General features: G+C 33.4%; 1 protein-coding gene across 2 annotated transcripts; it reads left to right on the forward strand.

The window, feature by feature from the left end:
• LOC107624954 (protein TIME FOR COFFEE) lies at window positions 9,314-14,748 on the forward strand. Of its 2 annotated transcripts, none has more exons than XM_021115447.1 (12): window positions 9,314-9,621; window positions 9,711-10,014; window positions 10,120-10,256; window positions 10,374-10,500; window positions 10,598-10,898; window positions 11,093-11,153; window positions 11,250-11,342; window positions 11,436-11,676; window positions 11,786-11,852; window positions 11,958-12,024; window positions 12,160-12,516; window positions 12,634-14,748. In XM_021115447.1, exons 1-12 carry the CDS (start codon window positions 9,490-9,492, stop codon window positions 14,434-14,436), a joined length of 3,690 nt encoding a protein of 1,229 aa, XP_020971106.1. In that variant the 5' UTR covers window positions 9,314-9,489; the 3' UTR covers window positions 14,437-14,748. The 2 variants fall into 2 exon arrangements, with proteins under 2 accessions (XP_020971106.1, XP_016182945.1); XM_016327459.2 differs by having other exon boundaries at window positions 9,315-9,621; window positions 9,736-10,014; window positions 12,634-14,475.

Genomic DNA, 20,519 nt, shown 5'->3' on the forward strand with positions numbered 1-20,519 from the left:
TATCCTAAGATCAACTAATTGTTTAAATGAAACCATTGAAATTTTTAATGGAGGCATCAGACCTCATATTCCCTCTCTCATTTTATCCATAATTTGTAATTGCATCGAAATCACTCAAGATGATAAAGCTACCTTTAAATTGCTGAAGTCGAGAAGAGAGTTCTTTGAATTGATTGATTCGAGTCAGTTCATTAGTGCTTAAGTAAACTCCAACAAATTCCCAACTCACATTCTTATTCTCATATTTAATCGAAGCAATTATGAAAAAGAGTTTTAAAACAGAATGTGTACCTCCACATGATCTTTCTATGCTAGAGTCATTTTTCCTGATATTCCATTTGAGTCCACTAATATGAAACTTTGATAGCCGCATGATCTGACTTTACGTTCCACCATTTGTGATTGGTTTTTAGTTTCACAGAGAAAAATCACCTCGGGGCCATGGAATTGGCACATCTCTTTAAGATTGTGGACTGTCAGAGGTCTCCCCAAACCTCGACAATTCCACATTAGGAATCTCATAGTGCATTGGGTGCCACTGAATAGATGTCACCCTTCACCATCTCTTGATCCATATCTCCAATAACTCCTCCCTTTAATGATTCTGAAACTATCTCCAGTTCATCGTCCGCCCTTCTTTTAGTCCCGAATAGCATCTCAATCATTCCATGGTTTGATTTAGCCATCTATTTCAACCTTTTATATTTGATGGAGTATTCAGCATGAGGAGTACTTGGCATGCGATTTTTAGTTAGGACCTATGTGTTAGCATGCTTCGTTTGGAAACTACTTGTTACTTCCAATTGAATCTGATTCGAGCTTATAACCATAGCATCTTCTATACTCCTATCATTCTTCTTTTTTTCATCACATCTTTCATTCTTGACAGGACTCTTGACTCCTTGATCGTATTTTTTTTTGTCTTTGACACTCAAGATTAAAAATCCACCTATCAGACAGTTTGGGAGCGATTTCTTTCTGTCTTTTTGCAAAGGGGTTGACCTGTTTGAAAGCTCTTTTCTTCCTTTCTCCCTTCATCCTCCTTAGTCTCCATCCTTATACCAATTTGATAAGCTCTGATCCATTCTCTTATCTTATCTTTCTTTAATTTATTTTTCTTTATATCCTCAAAAAATATAATACATATTTTGTAGTCATGGCCTATTAATTGCATTAGTACGTATATACCGTCCCTAGCCTTTCATACCGAATCGCCACTCCAATTGTAGACTTGTCAGGACCAACGACCTTAAGAGAGCTTTTTACAGCTCGATTTCCATCAATAACCACCCTTACTTTGTTGATACGTGTCTCTCTCACTTTTAACATCAAACAGTCCCACATCCATCACCTTACTAAGCTCTTTACCAAGCTTTCAATCAACCTCCAGTGATACGAAAATAAAAGATAAATAAGAAAATAAGGATTCAAACTGAATAAAAAGATACATTGAAATTAAAATAGGAACAAAAAAGATAAGTTGAAATTGAGTACAAAGAGAATCACTCTACTTTCTACCCAATTTCTTGACGCAACAAGAAAGGGACTCCTCAACCTAACTTGTCAACGCCATAGTTTGGAAATTGAATCGAAGGGACTCCTCAACCTTCTATTCAATTCCCCGATGTAACAAGAGAGGGACTCCTCAACCTCAATTGTCCACACCATGGTTTCATCACGAAACCAACAAGGGGTTTTCAAACCTCTAAAAATTCGATGCTACGACTACAATAGCTAAGGAGGTATTTATAACCTCTTATTAGGTTAAAACAAAGAAAACCCTAAAGCCCATAAACATAAGGCCCAATCTAGTAATTAAATAAACAAAATCAAAATACATTAAATAAAATATTCTAAAAATGTAAACTAAAATATCTTCTAAATAACTCTTGAACTCTTCATATCACGAACATTTGAAGCACGTATCATCCAGCATCTTAAAAGTTTCAGAAACCCCCAAAATTGGACCCTTATTAGTATTTTATTTATTAATTTTTTTTCCACTCTTTTCACTCGTTATCAAAGAGGAATTGGAATTGATTGTGATCAATCTCCTTTACTCAAACCCTACCTACTAGTCTCCTCCAAATAACTTTAAGCGCCCCTCTATGATTCCAATTGAAAAGAATTTATCAGTAAAAAATTTTTTAACGAGACTATTAATGTAGTTGTAAGTAATCCCCTTTATATCCTCTTCTCACAATTATATTACATCATCTCTCTTAATTACTCAAAGGAACGGAGCCAATAAATTTTGTTCACTTTCTGCCATGATTCAGGGAGATAATACTAAGAGAAAAAGATAGAGAAGAACTTGCGTTATATGATGATTCTGGATTAGGGATAAAATTGTGGTATGTATAGAAAACGTTGACTTTGATGACACAAAAATTCTGTTAAATTAAAAATTCTAGCAAAATAATTTAAAAGAGTACGTGACGTTGCTATTATTTCTTAAAGAAGCTATTACTAGTATTTTATAGTTTTGGTCTCCAATTAAATTAAAATGCAGTATGAATATACTATGATAATAAAAAATTGAGTAAAATAAATTTTTGAAAATTTACACTTTGAAAAATTAATATGTGTCTTCTGGGCTCTAGCTACAAAATAAATAAATCCTTATTATTATTATTGCCACTTGTTATGTGGTCAAAGGGTCACCGAATGCATCATTATACTTTGTCATATCATCCTTTTTTCTAACACGTAACATTAATAAATACATGTATACGAATTCGATCAAGCTAAGTGGCACACTCTAACACTTACATTTTTTTTTTCTATTTATCCATTTTCAAACATTTTCCCTCATATATATTTTTTAATATTATTCATGCTAACTTCTTGATTGCAACCTGGTGTTATCACTTTCCAATTTCCGTTACAAAATGGTCATAACATCATAATGGGATTGCTTCAGACAATTAAAAACATTTTTTTATAAATATAAAAATATCAGTTATTATATATTTTTTAATGCTGTATACAACAATTAAAATAAATTTTTTTTAGTAGAAGAATAAAATATTTTGCAATAAATAATTAAAAACTCTTTCATAGTAAAATAATTAATTTTTTCATTAACATGAAACATTACCTACTAATTAGTCAATATTGTATTCCTATGCATGTGGTATAATTGGTGGTTATCAATATACTTAAAAAATTCAACTTGTCCTATAATTTATTCAACATCTTTTTATGAGTATTTCCGGGTTTGGATAGGTTTTGAAATAAAAATCAATTTAATTTGAATATATAATTTGTTGTTATTTAAGTTTGATTTAATTTTTCAATCTAAAAAATATTTTGTAGTTTAGTTTTCTATCTACATATCCAGAGCTAAAGAATTCATTTAAGGAATATAATGATTAAACTACTTAATAAATTAATTAAACTAATAATTGATTTGAGAAATTTTTTCGTGTGACTTGAAAATTGATAGGTAATTTATACCATAATAATCCAAATACGCAAATCCATTAATTTTTTTATTTTGTTAGTTATGTAAAATTAAATAGCATAAATAAAAAATATGATAGTATTTGGTTTTATATATAATCAAACAGTACAAAAATTAGAGAATTGTATAAATTTCATGAAAAGATATTATTGAATAAAAACAAAAATTCAGGTACAAACTTGTTTCGAATAAATTTATTATATTCTCTATATATTCTATAAAAATGACTTTTTAATTATATATTATTTTTTATTTTATAATTAACTTCTCCACATTAGCATGGAGAAGAGAATTCACTGTGTTGCACTTCTTTATACTTATTTTACCACAAAATCTTTTATTTAGATAGATATTCTCTTGTTTTTTATTATTTTAGACTTTTTTTTAGCTGCAACCTAATTTATTGTTTCTTTTCATTGATCGCATTCGTTTTTGAATTTAGGTCTTGTGATCCATTATTAATTAAATTTGTTAGAGGTCTATTAACTATCCCTCCTTTCAATGCAACCTTGTCTTTAAGGTCGATTTCAGAGAACAACCTTAACAACTCTTCTAGATCCTCCCAAGTGGGGTCATCATGTGAGGCCCCCTCCCAATTGATCAAGACCTGGATACGATCCCCTCAAGAGTAATAACTGAGCAACGATCCAGAATTTTCTAATGGATGTGGTTACAAAGAGGATGGTAATTCAGGCGACGATGGGGTAGTGGTAGGTGATTTTTTCAGAAACGACTTTAGCTCTAAAACAAGGAAGACCGAATATAGGGCATAAGAAGGTGGCAAGTTTAAACGGTATACAACTTCACCAATTCTATATGTAATTGGGAGGGATTATAGTAGCGTTTTTGAAACTTATTGTAGGACTTGTGAGTGAGTGATTGTTGCTTGTACAGTTTGATCTTTGACAACACTCAATTCCCAATCTAAAAGTGTTTCTTGCGTTGGTGTAAATCTGCTTGTTTCTTCATCTTTGCTTGCGCCTGTTGCAGGGAACAACATTGTTTTTTATGTAAGACTTTTCGAACTCTCAAAAACTCATTAACTACGACCACACTAGTGAACTCGGGCAGGACTCGCATAGAAAACCCTTAAAGTGCCTCATGGAGTGACATTTGTAGCGAAGAGTGATAGGAGCTGTTGTAGCATAGCTCAGCCCAAAATAGATAGGATAATCAATGTTGAGGGTATGAATGGGTAAAGACATTGAGATGCTGCTCCTAAATTCGATTCACCACTTTCGTCTGGCCATTACTTTGGAGATGGTGGGCAGTGTTGTAGTACAACTTAGTTACATTAAATTTGAACAAACTCTTTCAAAATTTACTGAGAAAAATGGGGTATCGATCAGACACTGTGACGATTAAAAAGTCATAACTTTTAATCACCGAATTACTGAACACCCGAACAGCCTCCTTGACGGTAAATCCAGACTTCAGGGTAGAACAATAGCAAACCTTAGTGAATCAATCCACGATCACTAGGATTGTTGTGAACCCAGTTGATTTGGGTAATTGCACAATAAAATCCAGAAAAAGCTCCACCCAAAGACTTTCTGATACTAGCAGGGATTGCAACAACTCCTAAGTTTATCCAGCACATATTTTGCTAGTTGACAATCAGTGCAGTGTTTAATGAATGCTGGACATCTATCTTCATCTTTGGCCAAAAGAAAAGCTCTCCTAACGACTTATAGGTCTTTAAGACTCCACCATGTCCTTCCCGAACTAAGGTATGCAACTTTTCTAAAAGTAACTCTCGCAAACCTGAAAAGTTTGGTATTCAAAATGATTTTTCACTCAATCAAACATTGCAAAAACTTAGAAATTATGAGGAAGATGATGAGAAGATATTATTAAATAAGAAATGAAATTCAGGTACAATTCTGTTTCGAATAGGAAAATACTCAACTGCAATTCACTCTACTAAAATGACTCTCTAATAATATATTACTTTGTATCCTGTAATTAACTTTTCCAAATTAGCATGAGGAAGATAATCCTCCTATCGTACTCTTCTATAGTCTATACTCATTTTGTCACAAAATTTTTTATTCAGGCATATGCTCTCTTATTTTTTATTATTTTAGGTTTTTCTCTTATTATAACCTAATTTCTTATTTTTTTTATTGATTGCATTCTTTTTTAGATTTGAGTCTTGTGGTTCATTATTAATTAAATTTATTGGAGGCCAATTAAAATATCTACTATAAAAAAAATAAATTATACAATATATTATTATAAACCAATTTGAATATGAAATAGTTTGCCTTGACATTTTCTTCGAGGGAAGAAAACTTATGTTAATAAATTTAAAAACGTAGCAAATGTATTCCATTCCATATTATCGTTACTCTTATTTTAATAATGTTATTTTTTTTATAAATTTATACAAAATATAATAAAAAAAATCATATGAAAAATAACATTGCAAAAATTAAAAGTGGCATTAATGTTTCTCAATTTCAATTAAAACATGTTAAATTGTTATATATACACGTGTTTTGATATTTTTTGTATACGAATTCTTCGTTTTTATTTCCTTAAAAAACTATGTAATGCATAATCATGAATTGACTAATAACAAATAATCTAATATTCACTGGTATTTGATGAGTAGCTTGTTTTTAAAATAATGGAAATATTCCCATGTCATCATATTGTGATATATTTTAAAATAAGTATATAATAATAAGTGAATAATGCAAATAATCAATTCGAAGTGATTGATAACTACACTAGTTATAGCCTTAAAATATAATATTATTTTAATATCGTATTGAAGCAGAATGATTAAGAAATGGAATAAAAAAATTGGAAAATCTCAATCTTGACAACTTAAAGAAGGCATGGAATAAGGATGGTAGGTGCATATGAGATTTCTTTTTACAATAAAAAGTAGAGGAAAAAATTTAGTCCAATAAGGATAATTTAATAGGGATTTAATTATCCCTGTTACCCTAAGGTTTTTTTTTTTATCTTCTTTATTTTTCATTGTACACCAAAAATAAAAAAATAATAGAAAAAATTAGTCTGTTAGATGGTGATAAAGATAGTAACACTAATTCAATTTATTGAAATTGTCTTCCATCTTGGGCTTTCAATTAGGATTATAGCCTAATGATTTTTATGTGCCCCATATACATTGTTGTACTCTCGTTTAATTGGTATAAATAAATTAAATAAAATTTATGAAATCTCGGGCGAATTAACAGGAAGGAACACTACTAAATCAAAATAAATAAATTCAATTTAATAGGAATACGTTTTTGAATTATCCAGTTTATGATAAATTAAAGCAAAAAAATTCAATTTATGAAATAAATTAGACAATAATAAATTAATACAATAAACTTTGATTTATGGTTGATAATGCTCCAAGTAAATCGAATATATTTTATTCGAATTACTATTGATTCCGCTTTAAATAAATCGAATTTAATTTATTTGAATTATTATATAGGTTTTCGAATTCAGTATTTTAAGTTTAATTAATTTGATTTGGCTATGAGTATTTTCTATATAAATACAACCAAAAAGTCACTATTATTATTGATATTTTTAACTTAAAATAAGTTCTAATAAAAATTTTAATCACTAATCATTTTGACATTTATAATTTCAAAATCTTAACAAATTTCTAAATCACTATTTTAACGGACATTTATAGTTTAAAAAGTATAACTAATGCTTGTAATCAAATAATTTAAGCAATTTAATATTGCTAATATTTTAATCTATCTTGAAGAAAAAAAATTTTACTAACTTTTTTATTGATGTCACCAGTAATACAGACAATTCTTGTCCAATCGATAGATACGATTCGAGTTGTCTTCTATATCTGCAGTTTCAAATTTTATCGTGTTTGTGACTTCAATGTTCTTTCTCGCGTGAGTTGTTGGTGGGAATATTGTGGCTATAATTCAAAACAAGCCAATTCGAATTCTATACATAAAGTAGTATACGAATGTTAAATCGAATCAAATAGAGTCGATTTATGTTGTTTTCGTTAGAGGATAATTTGAATATATTTTATTCGATTTACCTAGAGTTCCTTCATCTATAAATTAAATTCAATTGTTTCGATTTACTATGGGTTGTAAATCAAATTCAATTGTGTATCGATTTACTATGATCTATAAATCGAATTCTTTTGCTTCGATTTATCATGTGACGCATGAGTTTAGAAGCGTATTCCTACTAAATAGAGTCTATTGATTTCAATTTAGTACTGCTCCTGCTAATTTGAATCTAATTGATTCGATTTATATTGAGAAAGTATAAATCTTATATATTCAATTAAATCGATTTACATAAATATACAAATAAAACACATACATACAACAAATTTCACTTTAAGATATCTATGTAATTTTTTTTCTCAACTAATTTATCTGTATACTTTATCCTAAAATCTATATTTTGTATGAAAGACCAAACTTTGTTCATCTTCATAATTTGTTGGTTTTTTTAAAGCATTCCTCACTCATAAATATAAAATCAGCATAATTTATTATTTTTTTATCAATAATTATTTAATAATATTTAAAAATATTAATTAAAAATATAACATTGAATTTTTTTCATTGTTTAATTTGCTTAAACTTTATGTCTTCAACTTTTAATGGAAATATAAATTTCTGAGTTATATATTATTCAATATCGGACATAAATCATTTTTTTAAGCTATCGTTTACTATGAGACACATGCATGCACAGCTTTGAATAAATTGTAGTATTTTAATTTTATTATACTCTCTTGCTTTTTCAAATGCATGTTATTAATACATAAAAAAGTACATATATATTGATCAAATACCGATAAAGTACACACCTAAAGTTTAATGATGATGATGATATATAATATATAAATATAATGATGATGGAAAATCCCTAAGAAAATTAGAACTAATTGAAGTATCTATCGTCTTTTGATATACTTCTAATAATATCTTCTTAATTATTATAATGCTGTTATCTGTATTTGTTAATTTAACATATACTATTATTTTATCTTAACTATGAAGTTTCCAGCTGTCTTGGCCTTAACATAGACATATCTTTCAATATTAAATTAATTTTTTCTCCGTTTATTATTCCATCTTGAAAATAAGTGCTTATTGCTTTAATTATGTTTTGTGCAATATTTTTTTCTGGTTTGTTTCTTGCCCCTCATAGTAATATTCCTCATTGATATTATTTTATGCCAATTCCATACCAATTTGCTTCAAAGTTTTATTTGATGTGACCAATTGCTTCAAGTTTAATAAAGAAGACACCATTGTTTGAATCTTTAGTTTAATATGTTTGACTATAACCTATTTGGTCTTAGTTCGAATGAATATACATTTTCTAATGAGCAGTGCTTTAACTAATTGGTCTTTATTAAAAAATATCTCTCACAGTTCAAATTTAATTAAATTCAATATTTTAGATACTCAATCTTGTCGCAGTTGGTATTACTTATTTCTAACAACTTAATTAATCTATTATTAATTTATTATAAATTAATTTAAAAATTCCTCCCATATTCTATCAGACAGCAACGTCACTTGCCATGTTGGCACCGTCGAATGATCACCGTTGGATCAAAGTATAATCCAACGGCATAGAGAGCGCCAATATTCTCATCAGCAGATCCTAGCCCTTCGCAACGAGGCCATCATGATGCATGAATCGTGAAAGCGAAACATTTAACCATTTTCTCTTTTTCAGACAAAAAGAAAATCCAATTTCACTTTTTTCTAATAAAAAATATGGAAAAAAGGAGAAGGTCAGATTATTATAGTATTCAATAATTTCCCATTTAAATAAAATAAACAAAAAATTAGATTTTAAAAATGGAAAGAAGAGAAGAGAAATGTTACACTACACTTTCATAGGAAGAAGCCACACAGCAGAGAGAGAATAGAAGAGAGAGAGAAGAGAGAGAGGAGAAGAAGCTCAGCCGATCGCCGCCGTGAAAGGTGAAATTCCGGCGACGCGCCGCCGTGAATTGGAAGATATTTCTCGGCGAGGTTGATTACATGAGAGAAGAAGTAAGCTCATGGAGAGAACTAGAGAATCGAAGAGATCAGCCATGGCGTCTTCCACCGCCGCCGGCAACGGTTTCCACAGACGCAGTAGGCATCGAACCATCGCTCTCAGGGAGTCCTCAGGTATCAACACCAGGATCTTAGTCTCCTTCATCATCATCTTCAGCTTCGCCTTCTTCTTATTCTTGTTTCTGTGTTGTTCGTTCTCGAAGTGGTTTTACTGTTCGTTTTTCGCAGAGGAAGGTGTGAACAAGAGAGGGAGGAGCAAGAGATTGAGAAGCTCTCAGTCGCGCAGGGAGGAAGGCGACGAGCACAGCACCGAAGAGAGCGTCGGAAACGAGCAGGACGACGACATAGTACAGCAAGACGCCGGAGCTACTGCGACAGGTTCCGTCAATACGACGTCGTCGTTCGCCGCCTCCGATCAAATTCTTCGCCGGAGCTACGTTCCGCCGCCGACGCTAAAGGTCACGGACGAGATGATCGGCGTCGCGGTTCCGAGGAAAGCTCGTTCAGGTTCTTAGAATAACTATTAACTAACTCTTCGTTTTCGATTTTTCACTCGCTTAGTGTTTTTATATTGTATTTGTATTTTTTTTTTCATTTGTTGCGTGCTTGTAGCATCTGTGAAAAGATCGAACGAAAATTGTGTCTCTGCAAGTGGCGGCGGCGGCGACCGGAATTTCCGGCAACAGTCGAATTCTCCGGTTGAGCCGGCATCTCCTTCTTCTTCGAGTGTTTCTGTGAAGAAAAAGATGGTCAGCGGAAGCTTCTTAATTTTCATTTTTCATTTTCAATCTGTTTGATTTTTCTGGAAAAGAAAAAAGAGAGAAGAAAAAGTGAAGTTTTGAGGCGTATGTTATATTATGTTGCAGAAAGCGATTGGTGATTCTTCTGAGACATTGAAATCGCAATCATCAGATATTGAGATTGAAATAGCTGAGCTTCTTTACGGTTTGAGGACTTCCAAGAAAAACGACACGTCGTCTTCTAAGGATGCTGGTAGGTTTGATCTTACAATTATTTTCCTAAATCTTTTGATCTTTTATGTTTTTATTATTCTTTTTACCTGAAAATTTGAATTGGAATTTATTACCAGATAAAAAGAAAGTGGAGGAGTGCAACAGTTCTCATGCTTTAGTACCTTGTAATTCAACAACAGCAGAGTTGGTTAGTGTTCAAACTGAGCAATCTGCAAGTGTTCATTGTCACGGTGGTAATGCAGTTGTTAACGAAAGTGGATCATCAGAGGCTCCAAATGATGTCATAGGGGAAGATAAGAATTCAGGTGCCGAATGTGGTGTTTTCACTGATGGAAGATCAGCCTCCCCTGTGAGGGAAAAGCCGAAGTGGCTCACCGAGCTGGATGTTGAGAAACAGAATTCAGCTTCAACTAAAGTGTGAGCACCAATGACCAATAATTTCTTTTTCTTTTTCCTTGTTATTGATTTTTCTTTTTGGTACATGGTTTATGATAGGAAGCAATGGCAATGTTTGATTTCACTTAGTGGAAAAAGGATTAGTTGATAGCTGAATATGATTATTGGAATAAGTGATTGTTGATCCCATTTCCTTGGTGCTGAATTTTTTTTAGGGTACCTACTGTTCCGGGGACCAGTGGCCAAAGAGTAGGCAAGTTTGAGATTGATCTGATGGTGAGGATCCTTTTCGTGTTAGCATTCATTCCGATTATACTGTTTCCCTTGGTTTTTTTCTGTCAAATATCTGAAGATAAAGTGCCTTTTGAACAGGCTCCTCCTCCTGTGATGCCATCCCCTGAAGATGACTTATCAAAGGGTGATGTCATACCAGAGACTAAACCTTGGGCACTGAATTTGGAAAAGGTAAGATGGTTGCCTTGTGATACTGAATCTAAATTATTTCTGTTAATTTTTTCCCTTGGCTCATGCTTCAACTTGTCCCAATTGCTGACGCAGAAGAGAGAAGATAGCAGTGCGAAGGTTGAAGACATGGAAAAAACATTTAAGAGAGAAAAAACTGCAGATGAAACAGAAGAGGCAAAAAAGGTCACACTTAGAGAAAGATGTGATGTGCTAAAACATGATTTGGAGAAACCAAACAATGTTAATGATACAAGTCCAAGCATTAAGTTAGAAGAGCAGAATAGTAATAAGGAACAATATACTAGATTATCAAATCCCAAAGTTGAGAAAACTGGTAAATTTTTTATTTTATTTTATTGTGACTTAATATGTGATTACAGTATATGTTCACTCTCATTCTAGCCTATTTATTGAATAGAAGTCTCTTAATGCCTTCTCTTCAGCTCAATATAGCTCAATGCCTCTATCAACTGCTGGATCGGGTCATCCAAACAGTCTCTCTTCCGTTGGGTATCAGATCATTATCCTTTTGTTCATTCTGTAGTCAAATTTTACTTAATGTTTGGTTAAAACAATAATGTCACTTTTCTAAAGGTAAATAACTATGATTGCCAGATGCACAATGCCTTCAGAGACAGTTTTTAAGATGGACAAAGCCACAGGATCATCGACAAAGTTTGAGGTATTAGGTTTTGTCACAGAATTTGTTCTTCTAGTCATATGTTTTCTTTTTTATTCTTATAGTTTCTCATATACCAATATCATTCCTATTTATATGGAGTATAGTACATAATTCCTTCAAAATTCAAACATGCAGCATGTGAAGGAAGTTCCTTCTCAGCCACAACCAAAGAGATGTGCAACCCATCATTACATTGCTCGTAACATCTTCTTACACCAGCAGTTCACAAAAATGAACGCCCTTTTGGCACCATCTATTGGCTCTGCTTCGCTGTGTGGCACAAAGCCCAACAATCCCTCGGCAGAAAGTTTGGTTATTGGGAAGCAATCTCAGAAACACCATGCAGTACAGGGGAAAGGGTCATCTGCCACAAGTGATTCTAGTCTTACGGCAGTTAAAAATTCTAATAATGCCAATCCAACGGATTCAACACAAAGGATGCAGCTCGTGCTCCAGCAAGGTTCACGTCCTGGCTCAACTAGCAATCTAGTGGTATGCACTTGTCTTCCAATTGCTTCAATACAGTTCAAAAATATGATGTTATCTATTTTACTGATTGCACAAGTAACCCTTATCTTGAAAAGTTGCGTGCTTTAACTTTGAATGTAGCATGCTCCTGCTTATTTACTTCCTCCGGGTCAGCATCAAGCATCAGTAGCAGCAGCTACAAGTCAGGCAGGTTTAAATTCCACCACCGGTGCTTTGTCATATAATAAGTCCCATAGTTCAGGTGCCAGATCTCTTGCTACCTCTTCAACTTTGCCAGCAGTAGCAGCTTCAATGAGCTTTAGCTACCCAAATTTTTCAACCAGTGATACTCCGTATGTGACAATAGTTCAAAATAATGGTTACTCATTCCCGTTTTCGACCTCATTGGCTGGGGCTAATGCAGCAATCAGAGGCGCAAACCCTGCACAGGCACCACAAATACTCAATGGGACTTGCTACCCTTCTCAATCAATTCATCCTCCTCAGCATCCACAACAGCACCCTCATTCACAAGTACTGGTTCCACCAAGTTATCCCAATCCAAGCACATCGAGCAGTTCATCATCATATAAGCAGTCACAGGGTGCACAGTTTAATGGCAATAGCATTTTGACCTCTCCACCTATGCAATCACAACAGTCACAAAAGCAACACGCCTCGCTGTCCCACCATCTCAAGCATGAAACTGAGGTTAACAGAGACAATGCCTCATCTGTTGTGAATCGAAAATCTTACCCACAGAAGAACGTGCATGGACACAACTTCACAATTCCAGCTCAGCCAGTGAACTTATCTTTCCGGCCATCTGTAATTTCAGACAATGTCGGTGGAAACAGCCGGAATATCAGTGACAAGCAACAACAGCAACAGGCTTCTAAAGGCGGAGTGGAGACTACACCATCTCAAGCATTTGCAATATCATTTGGTGCATATAATGGGACAAACGTTCCTTCAAACCTTAACTTCTCAGCTGTGGGACAGAACCCCATGATATTTCATAGCCTGCCTGATATTTCATGGCAAGGATATCAAGCTGCAAGTACACCTCATTCTACTCAGCAAAGGCCTTATTCAATAACTGAAGGGAAGAGTGGAGGTAGTTCTTCCCATCAAGAAGATGAGAAGAAAATCACTCATGGAAAATCATCAACCAATTATGGACCAACAACTCTTGTTTTTGATAATTCATCAAAGAATGTTAACTTTATGTTTTCTCCTTCAAACGGAAACTGGCCTAATTGCACTGTTGCTTCAAGTTCAGTAACAAGTGTGTCTTCAACTGCAATAACAAGTGCGCCTCTTTCTAGTAATGCCTCAAGTTCTCAAGAGCCATCATTGCTTCATCTTCAGAAGCAGTATGGTATTCAACAGTCACAGCAGCAGCCTGCTATGGCTACTTGGTATAAAGCACCATCCACCAATATCAATTCGGCTACAAAGTTTGCCAATGATATCCCTGTTTTCACACAAACTCAAAGCAAAAGTTCTACCCAAGCTTCTAACTCTAGGAGCTCAGGAAGAACCATGGATTCTCATCTTCATCATGCACCTGTTATAACATCTAATGCTCCAAACCTCAAAAGTTATTCTCAGGAGCAAGGAAGAATTTCACAGGGTCGTATGCAAATTTCATTTGGGGGAGATTACACAACCCCCCTGCCACCGCAAGGGCAACTAATCAGTAACAACCGACCTGTGTCTACAACAGTTGCAGGCACTCCACCTAATGGGGGCAATTTGATGCCAAATCCAGAGGGAAGGAAAGTTAGTTCATCGATGAACACTTCATCAGTGAACACTCAATCGCAACAAACTGATAATTCTTCTGCTGGGAGTGGTAAAAAATCTTCTCCAGTTTGTGGGAGAAATGTTCCTTCAATTTTAAGCTCATGCCCCAGCCAACTATCTGAGCTAAAGTATTAAGAAAATAAACTGTGTTGTACACCAAAAATAGAATTAGTTCTATAGAATCCCCTTGGAGGACTTGCTGATGTTGCTTCAAGCTCAAAGTGCAGTAGATGAGGGGTTACCTTTCCTGGTCTCGTGCATGCATTTGGGATGCAGGGTAATTTTGAAGGCACAGAAGATTTTGTTTCAGACGTGGCAATGTAGTTGAGGTACATGTTTATTTGAAAAATTCACTCTTGCACATATGATTGGTGGTTACTACATTTCTCTGTGTTGTAGGAATAGACAAAAACAGTTGGTGATAGTGCAAATTGGGATGCATTAGGCCTACAATTTTGAACTAGTTGGCACTGCTATTTTGGCATATTTCTTGGTTGGTTGGTTGGTTGGTTGGTTGGCTTAGAAGGGCCTTACATTATCAGGGGGTTCTAAGTAGTTTGACATATAAATTCTATTATGTAAATAAATATTATGTTTTTACTTTAGTTCCATAGCAGGAAATGTACTTATATTCATTTTTTAGTTGAAAAAAGCCTGCAATTATTTCTTTAATGTTCTTGATTTTTGTTATGAAGTTGCAACTTTGAGCCCTGAAAACTCTGAAACCCTGTTGGCATTAAATGCAACAAAAAAAAAAATTATGGTTTCTACACACCCATATTACAGTAGAATAATTTAATAATTTTTATGTACTAATTTACGTGAACCTCTGATTAATAAAAATTTTAAGAAAATAAGTTACAATGAATAATCGTTATTGTTGCAAGTTAATTTGTATCATAAGATACTTTTTAAATTTTTATCAATTGATATTGTAAAGTTGTTTTATATCGTCATCGTATATGTGAAAAATAACTGATAGTATAATAATATATAAAATATTTTTCTATTTATAATGAATAGAAGTCAAATCTATTTATATTTTATAAACAATGAAATGGAAAAACACATAAAACTTCTACATTATGCATGATTTCTTACCGTGAGCACTGTAATGTTATTAATTTATTATACCAAGCATTAAATTTTAGAAAATATTGTAATGTACCTTTTAATTTTTATATAGATCTTGCTAACATGTTTTAAAGACATATTTTATTAAAATTATTAGAAAGATTTTATTTTCAATATATTAAATATATAAAACTTAAAATGTTTATATTATTATACTATTAAAATATTTTATACTGGGGTAGGGGGAAGTAGGTGCCACCTTGGCATTGTTGGGATGTCCTGCCATGCACAAGGCCCGGATTTTGGACTGAGACAGACTGAATATAACAGTTCTTTCCTTTTGTCGTTTGAAACAGAATCAATCAAAGTTTGAGTCATCATGTATGCAATAATGTGACACAGTGACACACTGTCCTACTTGCATAAAACTGATTGATAGGAGATAGCAACTCTACTAATCTAGCATAATTATTAGGTATTCTTGATGTCATTAAAAAAAAGTGCAGGGGAAAAAGGTTTGAGGTCATTGTCCGAGGAATTTTGCAATGCGCATAAAACAAACAATGAGAAAAGAAAGAGGATTTTCAAAGATGATAAGTTACTCTCACGCATATATCAAAGCAACAAGGTGAAAACGAAAGTGTTACAAATATATTTTGCACCCGTTGGCACGAGAGAGATATTTACCTGAGAGAATCGAATTTAATTTTGATGTATCAGATAGGGTCATTAAAATAGTCGAGTTTGTCGGATTAGTTTGTTTAATCACTTTAAATGAGTGGTACATTTTTTTTCTTCTAAAATTAAGTCATTGAAAATAAAATGTTCAATGGACTTCACCTTATTAACCCGTAATTAAACGGGTTGGCACGAAAAATAAATAAGGATAAAGTATATTTTTTATTCATGAAATTTACTAAAAGTTTTAATAATATCTCTAAATTTTAACTTGTTTTAAATTTATCCTTAATGTTTTCGATTTGTATCAATTTTATCCTTATCTTTAAATTTTTTTGTCAAACTATGGTCAACATTAATTTTTTCCAATAACACCCCCAAACCCTATTATTCTCTTTCATCATCATCTCCAAACTCACTCAGCAACAGTCCCATCCGACCATCCCTCACTCCCTCTCTGATTATCTCTTATGCCGTGTAGTCTACCTCCAGAACAACTCCCTCTCCAGCCACCTCCCTCCGCCGCTCCTCAACCTCACCAACCTAACCTCGCCAACCTCCAGCTACTCAACCTCGCTCACAACCTCCTCTCCGGCACGCTCTTCGGCCACATAACGAACTTCCTCTAGTACCTCGATTTGTCTTGCCACATATTTTTCAGCGACGTTCCAATGAACTTCTCCTCCAAATCTCAACGCCAGCTCATCAACTTGTCCTACAATGACTTTTTTGGAGGGATTTCGGTCACCATCGGAGCTCTAAAGAAGCTCGAGCATCTCTGGCTTGACTCCAACAACTTCCATGGGACCTTACCTTCAACACTTGCAAACTGAAAGATATAACGCCCCATGAGAAGAGAAGGTTGTTGATTCCCAACATGATTCCAACGAAGATGATAAAGGTAGAATCTTTTTGTTGAAATTTTTGAGAACATGCTTGAAGATATGGTACCCACAAAGAGAAGAAAGTAATTGAGAATCAGAAGGGACATGTACCTCTTTTATTTGTTATGGAGTTTTGATCTGTTGTTGCATGGAGCTGTTGTTGTGTTTTGTTGTTGTTGATGTTGCCATTGCCAATTTTTTATTTTGCTTCTTCTTCTTAAATGTTGATGGATTCAATTTCAAGTGCTTCGTAGTACTTGTTGGTTGGAGCCATGGTTAGGGATCGGTGATGGAATGTTGGGTCTTGTAATGGAGTCTTCTCCATGAAAGAGAGAAGGAGGATTTGATATACATTACTTGCGGTGGCCGGAGTTGGGGCGCAAACGGCAGCGGGGATATTGGGTAGTTATTGTTCTTGATGATGATGAAAGAGAGTTCTTGATGATGATGAAAGAGAATAGGGTTTGGGGGGTGTTATTGAAAAAAATTAATGTTGACCATAGTTTGACAAAAAAATTTGAAGATAAAGATAAAATTGATGCAAATAGAAAACATTAAGGATAAAATTGAAACAAATTAAAACTTAGGGGTATTTTTGAAACTTTTAGTAAACTTCAGGGACAAAAAATATACTTTATCCAATAAATAATTTACCAGTTAGCCTGTTAAAATTTTTTTATTCTTTTTTTTTTTATCTACAAAATTTAACAAAATTTTTAACAATCTCATTCAATTACCTAAGTTTTGACTAAAATATCTTAAATTCCAATATAATAACTTACTATTAAAAAATGTAAAAAATCCAAATTTTATTTTAGTTCAAAAATTGAATTTTCTATTTTTTAATTAAAATGCATATTTAGATAAAAATTTTAAAAAATAAATGAGTCAACCCGTTAAGCTCTGTGAGCTTTTTCTTAAGAATTATTCTCTACATACAATTGTGTTTTTCATACAAATTTTTACAAGTTATTTATATTCACGCGCTTCATATCGTTAATGCGCATTCTTCTTCTTCTTCTTGTTACTGCACGTTCTTCTTCGTTATCGTTGTCATCAACACCACATCTTCTTCCTCCTCCTCTTCCTCATTCTTTTTTTATTGAAATTTCTTCTCCTCCTTTCTTTTTCTCTTTTTCCTCCATCATCAGTTATCTCATTGTTGAAGATAATGAATAATTCAGGTTCAGATTGTCAATTGAACCAGAACGAAATTGATTATTGTTTTGAATCCAATCAAGTGGCTGAGGTGTGGTTCAATTCAGAAGAAAAAAATGTAGCATTAGAAGAAATATTTTTCTGTATTTGCAGCAAATTTGGGTGTAACATGAAGATATTTGGGTGTAACATGAAGATATTTGGGTGTATTTTAAGAATTTTGGGTATATTTTTATTCTGATAAGTTCTATATAATTCAAAAATCTTCCTCTTCTTCCTCCTCATCTTTTATTGCTTCTTTTTTTTCATCATCAAAACCATCTTCTTCTTCTTCTTTTTCCTTATTCATCTTCTTCTTTTTGTTTTACTTTCTTAAGTTTCTTCTTGTTTTACTCTCTTAACAAGAATAAAATCAAACAAAAAAGAAGAAGAAACACATAATGCTGTAAAATTACTTGGAAGAGAATGAACTAACATTCATTTAACTAAAAAAAAGAAATAAGGAAAAAAAGAAGAAGAAAAAAATGCAGCATTAGAGGAAATATATTTCTGTATTTGCAGCAAATTTGGGTGTAACACGAAGATATTTGGATGCAACACGAAGATATTTGGGTGTATTTTTTAAGAATTTTGGGTGTATTTTTATTCTGATAAGTTCTGCATAATTCAAAACTATTTCTCTTCTTTCTTCTCATTTTCTGTTACTTCTTCTTCTTCATCTTCTTATTTCATATTCTCATAATTCTTTTTGGGAGGAAAAAATCAAACAAAAAATAAAAAAATACATAATATTGCAAAATCAATAGAATGAGAATGAGAGAAAAAATGCAGCAACAACAGCAATAAAAAAACGATAATGAAGATGAAACATGTGAAGAAAAAGGAAGAAAAACGCAAAGAAGAAGGAGAAGAAGAAGAAGAAAGAGGAGGAACGCAACGCGCGCTATGAAAATCGTTGAGTAGTGCGCGTGTTGACACGCTCATATGGGTGGGCGTCCTTTTTATTAAGTTTGGCGCAATTTATATGACTTGTAAACCAAAATAACTTGTATGTGTAGCACTTCTCTTTCCTTAAATGGGTTGGACTTCTATTTAGAATTTTATATTTATATAATTGCTCCGCCTATTTAAGTTTGCAGATTTTCAATTCAGGGTCAATCCATTTGATGCATATACTATCAGGAAAAATGAGTTTACACAACAACTAATCACGGAATATAACATGACATGAGATACATAGACGGATCAAATTTTAAAATAATAAGACATGAACCCAAAATATATGCATACATATTTTTAAAATAGAGCATATTAGTTATTCACAAAAAAATAACTATTAGTGTAATATATATTGGTGAACTCTGCTAAGGAGTCAATGAGTAATCTTGACAATGCATATAATAAATTTTAAATTTAGCCTAATACAAGAAAAAAAATTCAAACAGTTATTTCAAAAAAATAACCATCTCAATCCTAATTTACTAATGGAATTTATCCAAACATTCTCTTCCCCTAATCTCTGCTATCTCATCCTCATCAATCATCCCACCTCTTTAGCATTAGAAGTTTCCTCATCGGCCATCAAACAACCATCCAGGTAGTTATTAAAATAATTATTCAATTACCTAGTGAAATGATCATCCATCATTTATTAATTGTATATACTTAAATTACTCAAACAAAATAACCATCTAATTAAGAAATAAAACAACCATCTCCATACCTAGTGAATTAAACATCCAGCATCTAAATTCGTCCGTTGATGTATATACCTTGAAGACGTAAATGGAGCGAAATCCAAAAAAATCAAGTTAACCGAAAATCTCCACAACACCATGAAACAAAGCACTTGCCTTCTTGATATCTTGAATCCGATACACCAGCCTTCTCGCCACATATCTTTGCGTCACTCCACCATGAAACTGTTTTTAGGTTTAGGACATCTGGGAAGTACGCTGCACCTGGCCACACTTGACCCAAGAAGGGATCCCCATCGTGCTTGATGAAAACATCATTGGCCATTCCTCTTTGGTATACGCCATAGCTTGCATTAACGGCAATTCCGGAATCAACGATCACAACGTACTTCATTCCAATGATGTGTATCTTGTCCAAGAACTCTAGAAGCTTCGGACGAGGGTAGTTCATTGGGTTCAGCGTGAAGTCCTTCTTCCCATCCATGTGATCGTCGTCCGTCCATATCACATCAAGTGGGATTTTAGCGGGTGTTGCAGCGGCAAGGGGGAGGTACCGATATGGCTGCGGATGGATCTGTCCCCGCCACAGATGAACACGTGCACGAGGCTGGCTTCGGTGTTGTCGGCATTCTCCTCCGACGGCGTTGGCACGGTCGGCGTGGAGGGGTGAAATGCCAAGGGTGAGGCACGAGAGGGAGGGGATATCCGGCGGTTAATATGAGATTAG

This window comes from Arachis ipaensis, chromosome B02 (assembly GCF_000816755.2).
Source record: "Arachis ipaensis cultivar K30076 chromosome B02, Araip1.1, whole genome shotgun sequence".
In the NCBI taxonomy this organism is placed as follows: Eukaryota; Viridiplantae; Streptophyta; class Magnoliopsida; order Fabales; family Fabaceae; genus Arachis; species Arachis ipaensis.

What these genes read in the sequence shown, in the direction of transcription:
- LOC107624954 (XM_021115447.1), top strand. Translation starts at nt 9,490, where the DNA reads ATGAGAGAAGAAGTAAGCTCATGGAGAGAACTAGAGAATCGAAGAGAT. An exon ending in TTTCTGTGAAGAAAAAGATG is followed by an intron (nt 10,257 to 10,373) that starts GTCAGCGGAAGC and finishes ATTATGTTGCAG; the next exon opens with AAAGCGATTGGTGATTCTTC. An exon ending in TCCCAAAGTTGAGAAAACTG is followed by an intron (nt 11,677 to 11,785) that starts GTAAATTTTTTA and finishes CCTTCTCTTCAG; the next exon opens with CTCAATATAGCTCAATGCCT.